The sequence below is a fragment of the Prunus mume genome, linkage group LG7, assembly GCF_029339155.1.
Source record: "Prunus mume cultivar Tortuosa linkage group LG7, ASM2933915v1, whole genome shotgun sequence".
NCBI lineage: Eukaryota > Viridiplantae > Streptophyta > Magnoliopsida > Rosales > Rosaceae > Prunus > Prunus mume.
The window spans coordinates 13,621,993-13,637,493 of NC_142704.1; the positions used below are offsets into that span (position 1 = coordinate 13,621,993).

Genomic DNA, 15,501 nt, shown 5'->3' on the forward strand with positions numbered 1-15,501 from the left:
TTATCATAATTTCCGTGGTTTTTATCCAATTTTTATCGATATCGATATTTTCCGATATTTCCATCGATATTTCCGTGTTTTTGAACCACCGATATTTACGAAACTATCAATATTTAAGACCTTGGTTCTAAGTTATTTCGGCCCTAGATTGACTGAAATATGTTAATTGGCTTAATTATAGGCGTGCCATTTATTGGTACTAAAAGGCCTAATAAAAAAGTGTTTATTAGATAAAAAATAGAGTGGATGTCTTGAGCGTTAAGAAACTTATTTTCAAGTCATTGTGCTCCAAGGCCCCGTTTGGTTCACGGAATAAATTTGAGGGGAAATCATTTCCATGTCATTTCTCAAGTGATGGGAAATGGAAGATTCTTTTCCCACGTTTGGTAATGCTGGGAAAGTAACCGGGAGATAACATTTTATTTCCTTTCTCATGTTTGTTTTGAGTAAGAATGGAAAATAAAGTTTGTATAAATTTTCAATTATACCCATATTAAATTAAATTAAAAAAAGAATGCATTTAATGATATATTGTAAAACTAAATTGTTAATGGGGACAAAATTGTCATGAAAAATGTTTATTTAATATTGGTTCATTTCCCCAAATTTTCCCATCAAGAGGGAAAACAAAACTCAAGTTGGAAGGATGACTTCACCTTTCCTCCTACTTTCTCTGGACTTACCAAACATGGGAAAGTAATTGATTTTCCATCCCCAAGTCTCCTTTGCCATGAACCAAACGGAGCCCAAATGGGGAATTGGCCTGAATTGATTCTTTTTATATTTGGTTAATTAAGGACTTCAATATTCCACTTGTGTGATGGGAAGCTCAACGAAACAAAGTGATAGAGCTATAATCAGCATGAATGACCTTCTTTTAATGGTAGTAAAATTGGGTCCAAATGGACGTTACAAACTAAGATAATAAGTGAAACAAATCCGATCAGATTGAAATAAAAGTAAAAGAGAAGCAAAATGACTAAGCCAAGCTCGAATTGGACTTACCTAAACTAAAAATGCAATAGAACTTTAGATAATCATAGTTTGAACTGAATGTCAACTAGAAATCATACCAACCCAAAGAAGAAGCAGAGCAAACGAACAAAAAATTTCTTAGAAGTTGTCGACTGGAAATGAAGAAGTGAAAGCAAGAAGGTTGTTGAGAAACTAGAAATCAAGTTGATCAAATCTGTTTGAGAGAAACTGTATATCTTGCTTCCTCCTTGCTTTTCTGTGGCCCAATCTTTAATCCCAAGTCAATTTTGGCCCAAACTAAGAGAAACATGACTTTGAACAAAGGCCTCTACATTATTTGACAAAAATTTCCATTTGTATCTTTGATGTTATGAATGCCAAACTCTACATCCACATATTTGATGACCCTCAAACTCCAAATCCATGTTTGAGCTTTTCCCTCCCGTAAGCATTAGTTTTTTTCTTATTTTTTTTCCGCAGATATTCATTAGAAACCTGTAAAATCACATAAGTAATTTTGTCAGCACTGGTTGCATGCAGATTTGAAGACAAACAGTGAAATAGTTTTACCTAAAAATTAATTCAAACGTTTCTTGATGGTTTTCCCTTGAGTTCCAATCTTTCTTAAACTTTCTCCAAAAAGAAAACATCATCATGCTAGAACAGTGCCATTTTATTTACCCCAAAAAAAAAAAAACAGGTTTCATCAAAAGAGAAATCTTGCTGCCTCAGGAATGCTTTTCATCCCTTTTTGTTTTTGGGTTATTTCAACTCATTCCACTGCCAACATTGCAACAAAAATATATACAACAAGAATAAGCTAGCGTACCCCTATTTCGATCTTCAACCAATACATCTTATACTGCACGCAAGCTCCTTGGATCTGAATGGCCAAATCTTGAAGCAACAAAACCATATCCTCCCACAACTGCAATAAGTACACCAAGAACCAGGACAAAGAACTGGAAGTTTGCAAGCAACTCACCCCGGACCTCATTGTCCACAGAATGACATGAGATCATATCATCCTTAAGCTGACAACCATCTGGCATCATGGGGCCATAGAGAGTGAATGCAGTCTGATAAAACCAGAGGCCTTGTAGAGTCATGGCAATACCGCTACATAAATCAATTGGAAAGCTGGTTGGTAAGAGGGCTCCAGCAACAGTCGATAATATGCAGAGCCCAATTAGAAGGACAAGGAGGATGTGGTAATAACCCTCGAGGCCTTTATGAGTTGTTGAGTGAAAGTAGAACAGAAGATACTCTGCACAGAATGCTGTGGCAGCAATCAGACAAAGAGCTCCTTCAGGCAACGGAAGAAATCTAAATGCAAGAAATTAAAAGAAAAAAAGAATTAGACATACTTACAAGGTTATCACATACACAACAGGCCAACAAAAAGAAAAAATACAGAGGTTATTGCTTAGATGAAGTGATGGATGAATAAATTAGCACTTAATTAACAATTAGGGGTTATGATCGGATGAGTACTGTAATATTGTTGAAGCACCCATAACAATGCGAAAATAGCTTTCACCACCTATCCATGTTTAACTGTAGTCTCTAATGTTAAAATTCCAACTAAAAATCAAATAAGAAAAGGGAATCCAACAACAAATGGCTTAAGGCCTATGCGGCAATGAGAACATCCTGAACCATCTAATGAGGTGTTTAAACTACCTGAATCCTATATACTGTGCAGCAATAAATGAACTGAGTCAGAGGAGAAGATTGATGAAGTTGCTGCCGCCATCTCATAATTTAATCAGTTTTCATAAGGACTTGGATCCTATTATTTTATAAAATTAGTTTCACAAGTAATTCTGAGATATTTTTGCAGAAATGGATTTAATCTGCATTCTGCAGGCTGCTGCAAATTTCATGGACTTCGGTTCTATTGGGCTTCTTCAGGTCCTGCTCAATAGGCATGAGCTCATAGAAACTCAGAATTGGAGGTGCCTTAAACCTTAGTATTCCAAGACTGGAACTTCGTATAATGTTCCCACAAGAAAATTGGATCATGGAAAGAAAGACAGAAGTTGCACAAGCACTAATATTTTGATGCCCTAACCCGCAACCCTATTCTACTTCTATTTGCTCTTTTTGCTAGATGAACTACCAGACTAGATCATTGACATCCCATCAATGCTTTTATTTTGAGTTTACTAGGACAAGTAGATTATTCAAGTGGTCAGAATCATTGTTATTTCATCTTCAACACGCAAGGGCTTGACAGGTACTGGTGAAATGAATGTCAACTTGGGTAGGAAAAACAGGAGTAAGAGCCCTTACCTCGCCTATCAAAGGGAGGAACTTAAACAGTAGCAAAGGCAACGTTAGGAGGACCAGACCATAAATTTCAGATGGTTCAGAAAATGGCTCAAAATTCTGAGCATAAGAGCTAGTCCCCTGAAGTTTGGGACCATGCTGCCTTCTTCCACCACCTGCTGAGGTGGTGTCACCACTTTCTGACCTCTAGAGGGGAGGTGGAGGTTCAAATGCATTGTCATTGAAGACTCCTCCAAAGGACAATTGACTTCTTTTCTATAGCAACCCAAAAAAAAAGAAGGGTTTTTGGTTGATGTGTGGCATCTAGAAACTACTGTGTTTCAGCAAAAGGGAAGGCATCAGGGGGTTTCACAAGTCAGCAGGCCTGGCTCAAAATTGGAAGTGGAAGAAGCCCCTCCAACGTCAGCATGCACATGTACAAAATGGGTAGCACCAGGTTGTATGGGCTGCAAAGGAGTCAATCTGTCATCTTGAGAGCTGATAAAAGTTCAAACAATTATCTACTCTTCCTCCATGGTCAAACAATGGAGCTGGTTGGAAGTTTGCTCCTCCATGACTAGAGCTGACTTGAGTAGGACATAAATGTATACCTCTCAGCTGACTTGTTTAGTGCCTAGGTTTCGTAAATGTAGGGGCCCTACCATATATTTCTTGGGCTAAGGAATTAAGGGAAATCTACTGCAGGGTACAAAGGTTTTAGGGGAGGAAGGGAAGTGGTGATGGGGAGAGGGTGTGCTGTTTGAAAGGAGGGTCTTGCTGACATCCATTTGCTTCCGGTCACATTACAAAGATTGCGGACATACAATATTTTAGGTTATAACAGAACAGAAATAAAATAACAGATTGCAATTTCATTGACTCTTAAAAACTGGGTTGACTAATACCAAACACTCTGCACAACAAGCCAAACTGTTGAGTTGCCCAGAACAGAGCGAAAGCCCAAGTTTTACTGATGTCCTAAATGAGGAAATTATAAATTTGTTATCTTCTTAGTTTCAGTATACAGATTCACTAGAAACCAGTAATAATCATGAGAATAATGTCAAACCAATATCAACACGATAATAAAACCACTAAATGAAAACAACCTAGAGACAAAAACAGATGATGCAGATGGAGAATGCCTGAAGGAAGCTTAGGCCGAACTCAATGTAAACCACCCCATGCCCTATTCATTTGCACTGGATTCTGGAATATATAGTTGCAAATTATTATTCCCACCTAATATACACCAGGTGACACAGCCATCTACATGTGCAAGTACTATTATTTCAACAGTTTTGCTTAGTAAGTTTCTATAATTATAATCAATTAAAATTTTAACACTGCTAAAGAAACAGAGGAAACACAGATACACTTGCCTCCAACCTGAAACAAAAAAAGAAAAAAAAAAGTTTTTGAATGTGTGCCATTTTTGTTAATTTGTTTTTGGTGCAGTGAAAACATCCACTTGAGTAAATAGAAGTAATGCTCTCAATTGACTGAAACATTTACTTCATCAGTCTCAAGCAGTGATTTAATAGCCGCGCCTTTCAACGCAAGGCTCTGGATCAAACGCCTCGCTTTACGCCTTAAGGAAAAACACTGGTCTCTAAGTACTAAAGATCTAACAGTCCATAATTTTATCTCTTTCCGTATCCTATAACTTTCCCAAGAATCAAACAGATTGTTACACAGCATGACATAAAAGACAATGAAAAAGGAAATTAACATGATGAATCAATTGACTACAAGCATACCTTGTCTTCTCTGACAGCAGACTGACAACGCCAAAGATAAAGAACATAAGAAGCATTCCAGAGTGCTCAAAATCATTCATGTGAGAAGGGTTCAAGACTCCATTGACAAAGAACTTGAGATGGGTCGAATACAAAAGCTCGATACACATATCAATGAAAGTACCAATAGCTATAATATAAAGCTCCAAATACTTGAGCCTCCCATCAAAACCCGGCACAGGACTCCATACCCGAACTCGGAAGGACTTGGGGTTGGATACATATCTCACCAACGAGCTCCATACGTGCCATACCCCAACTACAAAAAACAACGTCCCTGGCAGAGCATGACCTGGGAAAGAACCCATCTTGCCTGATATATTATCTGCAACTCCTTTGTCTTCTTCAACAAAACCAGTTCATTCCCTTTCAAGGGGAGACACTTTGAGGGTCGTACTTCGAATTTCTTTTTCTTTTTTTCAGTTGAAAGTTGTGGCTGCCTTTTGGGTGTCTTGCTTTGAATGAATTTGCTTCTTCTAGAAAAAAGACTTTGATTAGAAAATTTATGCGAGTATTTGTCAATTACCATTCATGAAATTTCCAAATACGGCTACTTTTGAGTTTCTAAAGTCTCATTTGATGAAAAGAAGAAGAGGAACCATTCTTGAAAGCCAAGCTCTTTCTTAGTACTTGAAAGTTAGACCAAAAACAAAAGAAAAAAGGAAAAAGTCTCACCAGAAAGTCAAAGTTGAACAGCTGATAAATAAATAAATCCCCCAATTAAACAAGATTGTTTGAAGAAAAAGATTGTGAAAAAAGAGTAGAAATTTACCCAACAGCTCAAGACAGCCTAGAAACAAAAACCCAGGCTTTTACACATGTAAAACTGCATCGATTCACAATTCACAAAACCAGCTTCTTTCTTTTCCCAAAGAAAGTGGTAGAGAGAGATATATATATATATATATATATATAAATATATTTATTATGATTATTATTGAGTGGAATTATTTGAAGAAATTAGTGTTACAAAGTAATTGATTAGCATGTAAAGAGCAATCATCGTGATATTAAATAGAAAAAGGAAATTAATAATTCAAATCGACGTACTTGCAATACTAATAAGCGTATGATTGATCAAAGCCTTGTCTTCTTTTTTTCAGACCCAAAAAGCCACAAAGACCGAGAGGAGAGAGAGAGAGAGAGAGAGAGAGAGAGAGAAGTGTAAAGGGGGGCTGGCTGGCTGTGTCTCTTGTGAATGTGATGATGATGATGGTGATGATGATCCGTGAGACCGATGGCTGAAAACACAAAAAGGCAAAAGAGACGGAGATGGTTAAAGGGAATTGTTTTCACGTGTGTCCTTCGTGCGCCTACATCGATGTCTCCCATAACGTGGTAGGCCCATCCTAGATCTACACCGTCGGGTCATTTTCTTCTTACAGTTTGTTTCCCATTGCATCACCTGTGTCAAGCCTAGATGGTAAATTCATAGAAGGCTTTTCATCAAAAGGCATCTACTTGTTACTTTTCGTTCTTAACATTTTTTTGTGACATTAATGGTTTTAAGGTTAAGTTTTGCACATTAAAATGGTCCTTGTCATCACCTACTATTCAAAATATCGTTAAAAATAGTCACTTGCTATTTTTAAGGGTCATTTTCGATCTAACCCATGATTTAGGGCAATGTCTATAGTGCATCAGGTATACTGATACACCCAGTTTTAAAAAAACATGGGTACCAATTATACAAGTTATCAAGCTTCCACCTTTTGTTAATATTTAATGCAAATGCAATTGCATAAAGGTCATGCAATTACGACCTCCCTATTTGGCAATTGGCATAAGATTTGACATGTTATTTTTCAATTGAATTTATTTTAGGTTTATTTACTGCAGTATTCCATGAAACTTTGGTCAATTCTCAGTTTGCCATTCGAAAGTTAAAATGACCCACTTAACTCCCTTGACCATGATTTGGTGTTCCACTTTACTCCCTACCATCAACTTCATCCAAAATTCAATTAAAATTGCTACGTAGCAAGGGTATTTTAGTCATTCCAAACTCATGAGTTATTTACCCACTAATATGATAAGGCAAAGTGGATCACACATCCACCATGGACCAAAAAAACTAATAAAAAATTTCTTTACCTTTAAAAAATCAAAAAATCAACTACACACCATAATTACACAATAAAAAAAACTTAAATAATCAATTACCTAACCTCTCTCTATCTTCTTTTCTTTCTCCTTTACTTTGCCACACGCTTCGTGCTGGGTGGATGTGATGGGACAGATTGGTCTTGAAGTGGAATTCTTGTTTTTTGGTGTCTTTGGATTTTGAAGGTCTTTAAGTGTAGTTTATTTGGTTTTCTTCTTGATTTGCAATTTACAAAAAAGGTTCTAAAAATGCCTATGTTCTAGCCAACTGGTAGGACAAGAGTTGGGGATATGAAGTTTGATGTGGGTAGTGGTGGCCAAGTTCTAGATCGAGACACTGCAATGAAAGATGGGATTTTGGGTGGTTAATTTGTGGTGGTGGTGTTGGTGTTGTGGTTGAAAAGTTGGATATGAAGAAGATGATTGAAGAGCTTGAGGCCATTGAGATGGGTTAACCTTCATTGATGATGCGGCACGTGGGGCACTCATAGAGCTCGTGGCTCGCACTCGCTGCCTAGAGGAGGACGCCGACCAGCTTCTTTGTCTTGGATTAAGCTCGGCTAAATCTTTCTTGAATAAGTGTGCCTTGTCGGCTAGAAATGGAGAAAGAGAAAGACGAGAAGATAGAAGCAGTCGGGGAGGGGCTGGAGTTAGGGATGGGAAAGCGGCTAGGGTTGGGTTGGTGCTGCTGAGGGAGGTTGGGAAATTTATTTTGTAATTTTGTAATTATGTAATTGATATTTTATATTTTATATTTTGTAAAGGCAAATTAATTTTTTATTAGTTTTTTTTTTCCATGTTGGATGTGGGATCCACTTTGCCTTATCAGATTGATGAGTAAATAACCCATTTGTTGAAAATGACTAAAATACCTTGCCATGTCATTAATTTTAACATAATTTTGAATGGAGTTAACGGTAGAGGGTAAAGTGGAAGACAAAACCATGGTCAAGGGGGTTAAGTGACTTTAACTTTCAGGGGAGAAATGAGATTTGACCAAAGTTTTAGGGGGTACTATAGTAAATAAGCCTTTATTCTATTTGACTCACGATGACATGCTTATAAATTTCGCAATGACATTTGTTTACTTTTATAAATCTAAAGTTACCGATTTAGACTATCTTTTTTTTTTTTTATGAGAATCATTTTAGACTCTTTGTTTTTTATTTTATTTTTTTCTTGATTTCTATCCTTCACCTCATTGTAGCTTTGCTCAATTTCATCATGATAGTTGATGGTTTTATTTATATAAATTCTGATGGCTATTCCTCTGTATTTTATGTTTATTTTTAAAAATCAATTTAGGCTGATAGTTTTAATTTTTGTTTCTTGTGTTTTTGTAGAATTGGTGAACGTACACCAATATTTATTTGAGAGCTTGGAAGTATTTATCCATTTGTAAGGGTCTTTTGTTCCAACAGCTTGACGAATGGACTTGGGCTTTGTAAGGGAAGGCGAACAAAATTTCCCCTGTACCTGAGTTCAAGAACCAGGCTCCAAAAGAGTTTTGAAAAGTTTGCTTAAACCTTAGAAAACACTTTGGATCCTTTTCATCAGTAAGCCGAATGAATATGAAAAATTTATAATATGGCTTGCTTAAGGAGCCTGCAACATGGGAGCTAGAACTTCACGAGTTTAGCAATTGAGAAAAAAAACAGCTTGAATTTCTTACAGAAACAAAGGCTCAGAGTAGGGGAGGAAGTAAACTAGGGAGGTTTTGCCTAGAGAAGAGGGAATGAGATGGGAATGGAGAGTGGGGTGGCTTGAGTGAATTTCCAGTTGCTTGACAAAGCTTGGTCGCACTCTGGATGATGCCTTTGCTGGGTAGAAGAAGCCTCCTTTTATAAGCACTTCGACCCCTTAATTTTATCAGACCTCTTCCTTGCTTTTCACTCACTTTCTTCCATTCACTCTTATTTGGTGAACTTCCCATACGCAGCGTGCATAGGTAACAAGCCCTTTGGGGTTCCAAGATTTTTACACAGCTGGACCTCCTCATGTGGGTGAGGCACCACCCGCTTTTCTTCTTGGTTTTCCTATTAGAGCTTGCAGAGGAAATGAGAATGGATAGAGCTTTTGCCTAATGGGTATGCTTCCCCCATGTACGAATTCCCTTTGGTTTTTGCGATGGCTTCATGTTGACTTTGCTATGAAGCTTTGGCAAGGGCTGAACACAACGCTAAATATTTTATTAGGTATTGCGCTGGGCTTTTCCTAAGGTATTTGGTCATTGGCATCTTGTTTCCAATAGTTAGCTAAGTCTTTCATGGTTTCGTCAAGCTATTGGAAGTAGCTTATATTCTCTTCTTTTGACGAGATGCTGAGTGTCTTAGTTGATGAGAGGCTTTCTTAAACGTTGTAGACCACTATATACTTTCTTAAGTTGCCAGGTCACGTTTTTCTTTTTCTCTATTGCTTACCCACATGCTTAGGCCCAAGAAATGGGCTTGAGTTTTGGCGCTCCCAAGCAGCCCAAAACTTCCATCCCTTGAACCCGCAATGGGTCTCATGAGGGCTCGTACTCATCCATACCACAACCTTCTCAGCAAGCCCCAGATTTTACGTGGCTTAGGCCCACTTGGGCCTGTAGTGTAGCTTGGTATTTATAGTAGTGATCCTTTTGCCTGTCATTGCGTGTTTATTTGGCATGTTTGAACTCCAGGGTATGGCAATAGGTTGTGACAGAGCTAAATAGTATGTTAATAGGTCAATGAACGTGGGCTTACAGAGCCGGTATGTTTTTACTAGCTCGTTGTTGACCCTTCTGCATGGCGGGTTTGCGTGTTTGCTTGGCATGGCATGTGACCCATGATTTATACGGGTGTATATGACAAATTCTCACCCATTGGGCTTTTTTCTTGCTTAAATATTGTGCTGGGCTAAAATTAAGCTTGGTCCCAGCCTTGGATTTTTAGGCCTTAACATTAGCCTCCTTGATTATTGAGGCCATGAATAGGTGCTAATATGGGCCAAATAATCAAACTCATCCCAATAATTAAATCCACATTGGTGATATGACCTTCTCGCTTCCGGCGTGTGACAGCGCCATAATCACCTTCTAGCAGCTTTTTACGGTTCCCACGTAGGTATTTGAAAAAAAAACTTTTATGTTCTTCGCTCTTCTTCACTCTTTTCACTTCCTATGCGTGCAAACCCAAGCCTTTCACCTTTGGAGACGCTAAGGCGTCAAGGGCACCATATGCAATCATTGGCTAGTTACCTCAGACCCTCACCCCTCCAAATTTTTAAAATCCCCTCCAAATTTCTCATTTTCCTTAGATTTACCCTAAGGCCAGGCTTGAGGAGACGCCTTGCGAGGTGCGGCATAACTTGGGAGAAATTTGCAGGTAGCAAGCCCAATTTCCCTCTCCTTTCTCTTGATTTGGCAAGTCACTGGAAAGGACGCAAGCGGGAGTGGTGGTAAGCATCGTTCCTCTTTCCCTTTTTGTTTCTTCATCTTGTTACTGCATATATATACACACACACGTACATACATATATTCTGAAAGTGCTTTCGATGAAAAGGATAATTGTAATCTTCCTTAGTTCTTCTTCTTGGTCTTTCAGCGCTGCATGTTTGTTTGATCCCTAGTGCCTGTCTTTATTTTCTTGAAATTAGATATTGACCACTGATTAGGGATTTTTGGGCACCCTCCAAGTAATAGCTTGTCTTGGTTGATTCTCTGTATCCACTCTTATTTGTTTGAAACCAGATATTGAATATTAATTGAGAACCTCTAAATTCCCACTAAGCGATAATGTGTCCTGGTCGAGTGCCATGATATCCATTAAACCTTAAGCAACGTGAGTCGAGAACCAAAGATCGAGAACTGCGTGTCCTTCTTCTTGCCTAGGTGTTTTGCCGATTGCCAACTTCGTGGCGTAAGCACTAGTTCATCTCATCAGCTTTTTTTTTTTTTTTTCTTTTTAGCTACATTTGACGGTTTTGAGGTCCGTGATTCTTCATCCCTTCTCATTTTACTCTTCTCTTCTACTTTAGTAACCTTGTCCGGCACCAGCCTATTTTCTTCTAACATTTACCCTTACTTTGCCTCAGTAGGTGTGTTTGCTTCGTAGACTGACCGCTTGGCACGCTTTAGAATTCCTTCTGAAATCGAAGAACACATTAATCTTTGGCCTGTATATCTTTTGCATGTCCCAAAACTTCTACTGTGGCAACTTCGTATTGTAATGTTGTTATGTTTGAACTGCTCGAGACATATTGTAATCCTTGCTCGCTATATGTATATATATTATGCATGGTTGGTGAATTTATTCATGTTTGAAATCTTCTAACAGTTTGGGTGGCCTTAAAACTAGGTATATGCTGCCAAAATTTTGGCAAGATCTTTATCCAAAATTCTTGACATATAGTTTTTTCTTTTTTGTGTGGCTTGCCTAGTTGTTTTAAACCAAAATGCACCCCCTTGTCATGCTTTAGAGGAGTCAGACCAAGATGCGCATGATTTCCTTGTACCAGCTTCGCTTTGGGTAACCCATATTATTTTGCTTAAGCTTGAGGCTTGTTAATGATTCGAGATCCCATCCAAGTGACTTCGCTTGGCATGCTTACTGCTAAGTAGCGTTTTGTATTGATTTTTATATTTGCTTATTTACATACGTATATATATATATATATATATATATATATTCCTTAGCACGAATGGAAGTTTGAGACATAGAAAGGCAAAGATTCAAAGCCCATGCTGCCATAATGGCGCATTTTACAAAAGTTTCCTAAAACACAACATAGGAATATAGAAGGAGGTCATATTTAAAATGAAAAGAAATGCAATAACACAAGAGATAAAACATGATGCTGACTTAGCAGTAGTAAGGCTTGAGCCACTTTCCATTGATGGATCCATTGCTGTGTACTTCCTTGACTGCAAACGGGCCTTCCCATTGCATAGCAAACTTGGAAGGTCCCGACACTTGTCTTCTCATATGCTCGACAACTTTTAGCACAAGATCTCCTCGTTTGAAGGCTTAAGGCGTGACTATCCTGTTATATGCTTGAGCAACAATTTTGTGGTAAAGTGCCATCATTCTTTCGACTTCTACTCTTTTTTCGTCCACCAATTCGAGGTTTAATAAGTGTCAGTCCGAGCATGACCTTGCATCCCATTCAAGATCATTGACAGCCGATACTTGGCCGTGGGAACAGTGATTTCCACAGGTGAGATGTCATCGGACCCATATATAAGCAAATAAGGCAAAAAACCTATAGCACTTCTTGGAGAGGTGCAGTAAGCCCATAAGGCATCCGACAGATGAACACTCCAACCACCTTCGTACTCATATACTATTTTGCTCAAAATCCTCAGTATAGTTTTGTTGGTGGCTTCTACTTGACTGTTTCCCTGTGGGTAATAAGGCGTGGAGCGACGATGCTTGATACTATAGCCACTAAGTGTCGAGCTCATTTGTTTGTTAACGAAAGGCTTGCCATTGTCAGTAACAATTTTGTACGGGATCCCAAACCTGCATACAATGTATTCCCGAATAAAATTTGAGATAACTGCCCACATGGCCTTCCAGAGAGGAATTGCCTCCACCCATTTCGTGAAATATTTCGTGGCAGTGAGAATCCATATGTAGCCGTCGGAGGGCGGATGGATCCTCCCAATCAAGTCGAGCCCCAAAGTATGGAAAGGTCAATGGGTTCGCATATGCTGCAACAACGTGGGAGGCTTGTGACTTAGATTGGCATGAATTTGGCATGTGTGGAACTCAGTCACAAAGTTGTGCGCATCATTCTTCATGGTAGGTCAGTTATACCCAAAACTCAACAGCTGCCGGTGAAGCTTCTTCGTTCCCTGGTACTCACCACATTCTCCAGCATGTGCATGACTTGATGTGCCTCTGATTCTCCCAAGCGTTTTAACTGTTCACCATTTTACGATAGAGAGTCGACCCATCTACGAAGTACTTCTTTACTATCTTCTTAAGCTTGTAAGCGTGTTTGGAGTTGGTCGGCAGAATTCCCTCGATGAAGAATGCTAATTATGGAGCCTTCCAGTCCTCTGCGAATGAGATAGTGAAAAATTATTCGGTAGAGGGTATTGTAGAACACATGGGGCAATTAGACTGGATCTCAGCTGCTTGTTTCTTCATTTTTGGCCAATAATAACCTTTGCGTTGCAGACGCCGATACAAGTTGATCACTGGCTCCAAGCTACAAGTAACATTATTTACCTCTTACAAAACCTCCATTGTGCTTCGACCACTGCTATACACCGGGTTAAAATGCCTCCCGTAGGACGTTTGTAGAGTTCTCCAAAGATGATTACATAGTCATTCAAGTCTTTAATGTTGCCCGCTTCTCCTAGCTTTTCTTTGACTGGCTTTCTCCAATCATTTTCTTCTTGCAGCTTCTATTGGACCATTGCTCCGACAATGGGCATGTCTTTCTTTATTACAGTAATATTGGGCTGCTCTTCGACAAACGAAAGCTTCGACCCAATGTAGCCAAAGCATCGGCATACGTGTTGGTGATCCCTGGAATATGCTCCAGCACAATTTACTTGAAAGAATTAATAAGTCTTTCGGTAGCTGTACGATATGGGGCTAAGGTTGCCTCTTTACGTTAAAGCTCCCTTGCAATTGACTTGGTACCAGATTTGAGTCACCAATGACTTTCATCTTTTCCACACCCATTTCTCTTGCGATAGACAATCTCTAACAAAAGCTTCATACTTTTCCACATTATTTGTGCATGAAAAATTCAGTTTTAACGAGAGGGCTAAAAATTCAGTTTTAACGAGAGGGTTATGGCTTGCCCCTCAGGGTTGATGAGTACCACACCTGTTCTTCCTCATTTTGATGTGGATAAGCCATCAAAGTAGAGGGTCCATGGTTCCTCCTCTGTAGCAATGACAACCATTTCCGGTAGCTCTCCTAGAACCTCTTCGGAGAGAGTGGGCTCCTCCACTTCAGGAAATAGAGCTAACATATCAATCACGACTTGTCCCTTGATAGCTCTAGGAGTCGTGAATGTGATATCAAATTCGAACACCTATAGCAACTAGCGTGCGAGGTGTCCGGATAGCACCGGCCTTGTGAGCAAGTATCTTACGAGGTCGGACTTTACTATGAACTGTAGCTTGTGGGCAAGGAAGTAATGTCGCAAACGTTGTGCAGCATAGACAAAGGCAAGACACAAGAGCTCGGTCTTCAAGTATCTCGTTTTAGCTCCCTCAATTGTCTACTTACATAATAAATTGTTGTACTTGTGGGTAGGCTTCTTGGCACTCCTTGCTCCACCCGTAAGGCTTGCCCTTCTTAAGTCCCTTCTTGAGTAAAGGAGTAAAAACACTCATTGTGGCAGCAAGGCCTGGGATGAAACGTCAAATGTATGATAATCTTACCATTAAGCTTTTTAATTCTTTTGCTAGCTAGGATGGGTGCTTGATGGCTTGATGAATATAGCAGCTAAAAGCTTTTCAATCTCCACTTTGATTTGCATTTCGATTTCAGGATGGAAGTTTTTTCTTGGCTGTACAACAGGTTTTGTACCAAGGTCAATATTCAAAGTATGGCTTACCAAATTTGGATCCAAGCCGGGCATTTCCTCATAACTCCAAGCAAATATAGACATGTACTCTGGGATGCACGGTGATCGAGATGGCCACCAAGTGTGCTCTGTGGCCTTGTGTTTCTGGCCCTGTATCAGCTATGTACCTAATTGGGTTTTCCAATGAAGTGCTGGAGATACCTAGCTTTTTGTCGAAGCAAGGCAAGGACTTTGTCACCAAGTGTTTGATGAGGGACCCAATGGAGAGGTGGTCAGCTGGTGAGCTTCTCAAGCATGAATTTTTACTTGAGGCACCCAATTATTTACTCAGTCCCACAACTGTGTTAGATTATGGTTTGTGGGAGGAGGAGTTTGATTTGGATTTGGAAGACATTTGGGAACTGACCCATCAAAGTGGTTGCTCAAATCGAGCTAGGGGAAGGATCCGACTGTCGAGTAAAGGCAAAGCGGCGTCGTTTTCAGGAGTGACCAATTGGCCTTGTGATGATGAAGATACTTGGGTCACAGTGAGAAGCAACGACATTGAACATCCAAATGTGACGCTCTATTGGAATGAATATGAAGCCAATGATATTTATGACGACGAGCCTCAGCCAAGAAAAACAAATGCAAAAACTACCTGTGATGGTGGGTTGGGTTTAGACACTAGTGAGGCTGCTAGCTTTAGCAGTAGGCAAAGGAAGAAGAGCAGGGCTTGGACGGCCTCCAAATGTAACCAATATGTCTTTTGTGGAAATCTGAATTTTGTAAACATGGAATTAAGGTTGTTTATTGATCAACTCCTTATAATTCTTCACTGTTTTCCTTCTCTTATTCT

At 39.2% G+C, this 15,501-nt stretch overlaps 1 protein-coding gene across 3 annotated transcripts; it reads right to left on the reverse strand.

The window, feature by feature from the left end:
* Positions 1–846: 846 nt before the first annotated feature.
* Positions 847–6,295, reverse strand: LOC103336789 (plant viral-response family protein). Of its 3 annotated transcripts, none has more exons than XM_008239886.3 (4): positions 6,096–6,295; positions 5,007–5,521; positions 1,805–2,301; positions 847–1,470 (listed from the first exon to the last, which is right to left on the reverse strand). In XM_008239886.3, exons 2-3 carry the CDS (start codon positions 5,351–5,353, stop codon positions 1,833–1,835), a joined length of 816 nt encoding a protein of 271 aa, XP_008238108.1. In that variant the 5' UTR covers positions 5,354–5,521; positions 6,096–6,295; the 3' UTR covers positions 847–1,470; positions 1,805–1,832. The 3 variants fall into 3 exon arrangements, with proteins under 3 accessions (XP_008238108.1, XP_008238109.1, XP_088897688.1); XM_008239887.3 differs by lacking the exon at positions 6,096–6,295 and adding an exon at positions 5,818–6,028; XM_089041562.1 differs by lacking the exons at positions 847–1,470; positions 6,096–6,295 and adding an exon at positions 5,818–6,030 and having other exon boundaries at positions 1,677–2,301; positions 5,007–5,518.
* Between the last annotated feature and the right edge of the window lie 9,206 nt (positions 6,296–15,501).

What these genes read in the sequence shown, in the direction of transcription:
- LOC103336789 (XM_008239886.3), bottom strand. Translation starts at nt 5,353, where the DNA reads ATGGGTTCTTTCCCAGGTCATGCTCTGCCAGGGACGTTGTTTTTTGTA. An exon ending in CTGCTGTCAGAGAAGACAAG is followed by an intron (nt 2,302 to 5,006) that starts GTATGCTTGTAG and finishes TCTTGCATTTAG; the next exon opens with ATTTCTTCCGTTGCCTGAAG.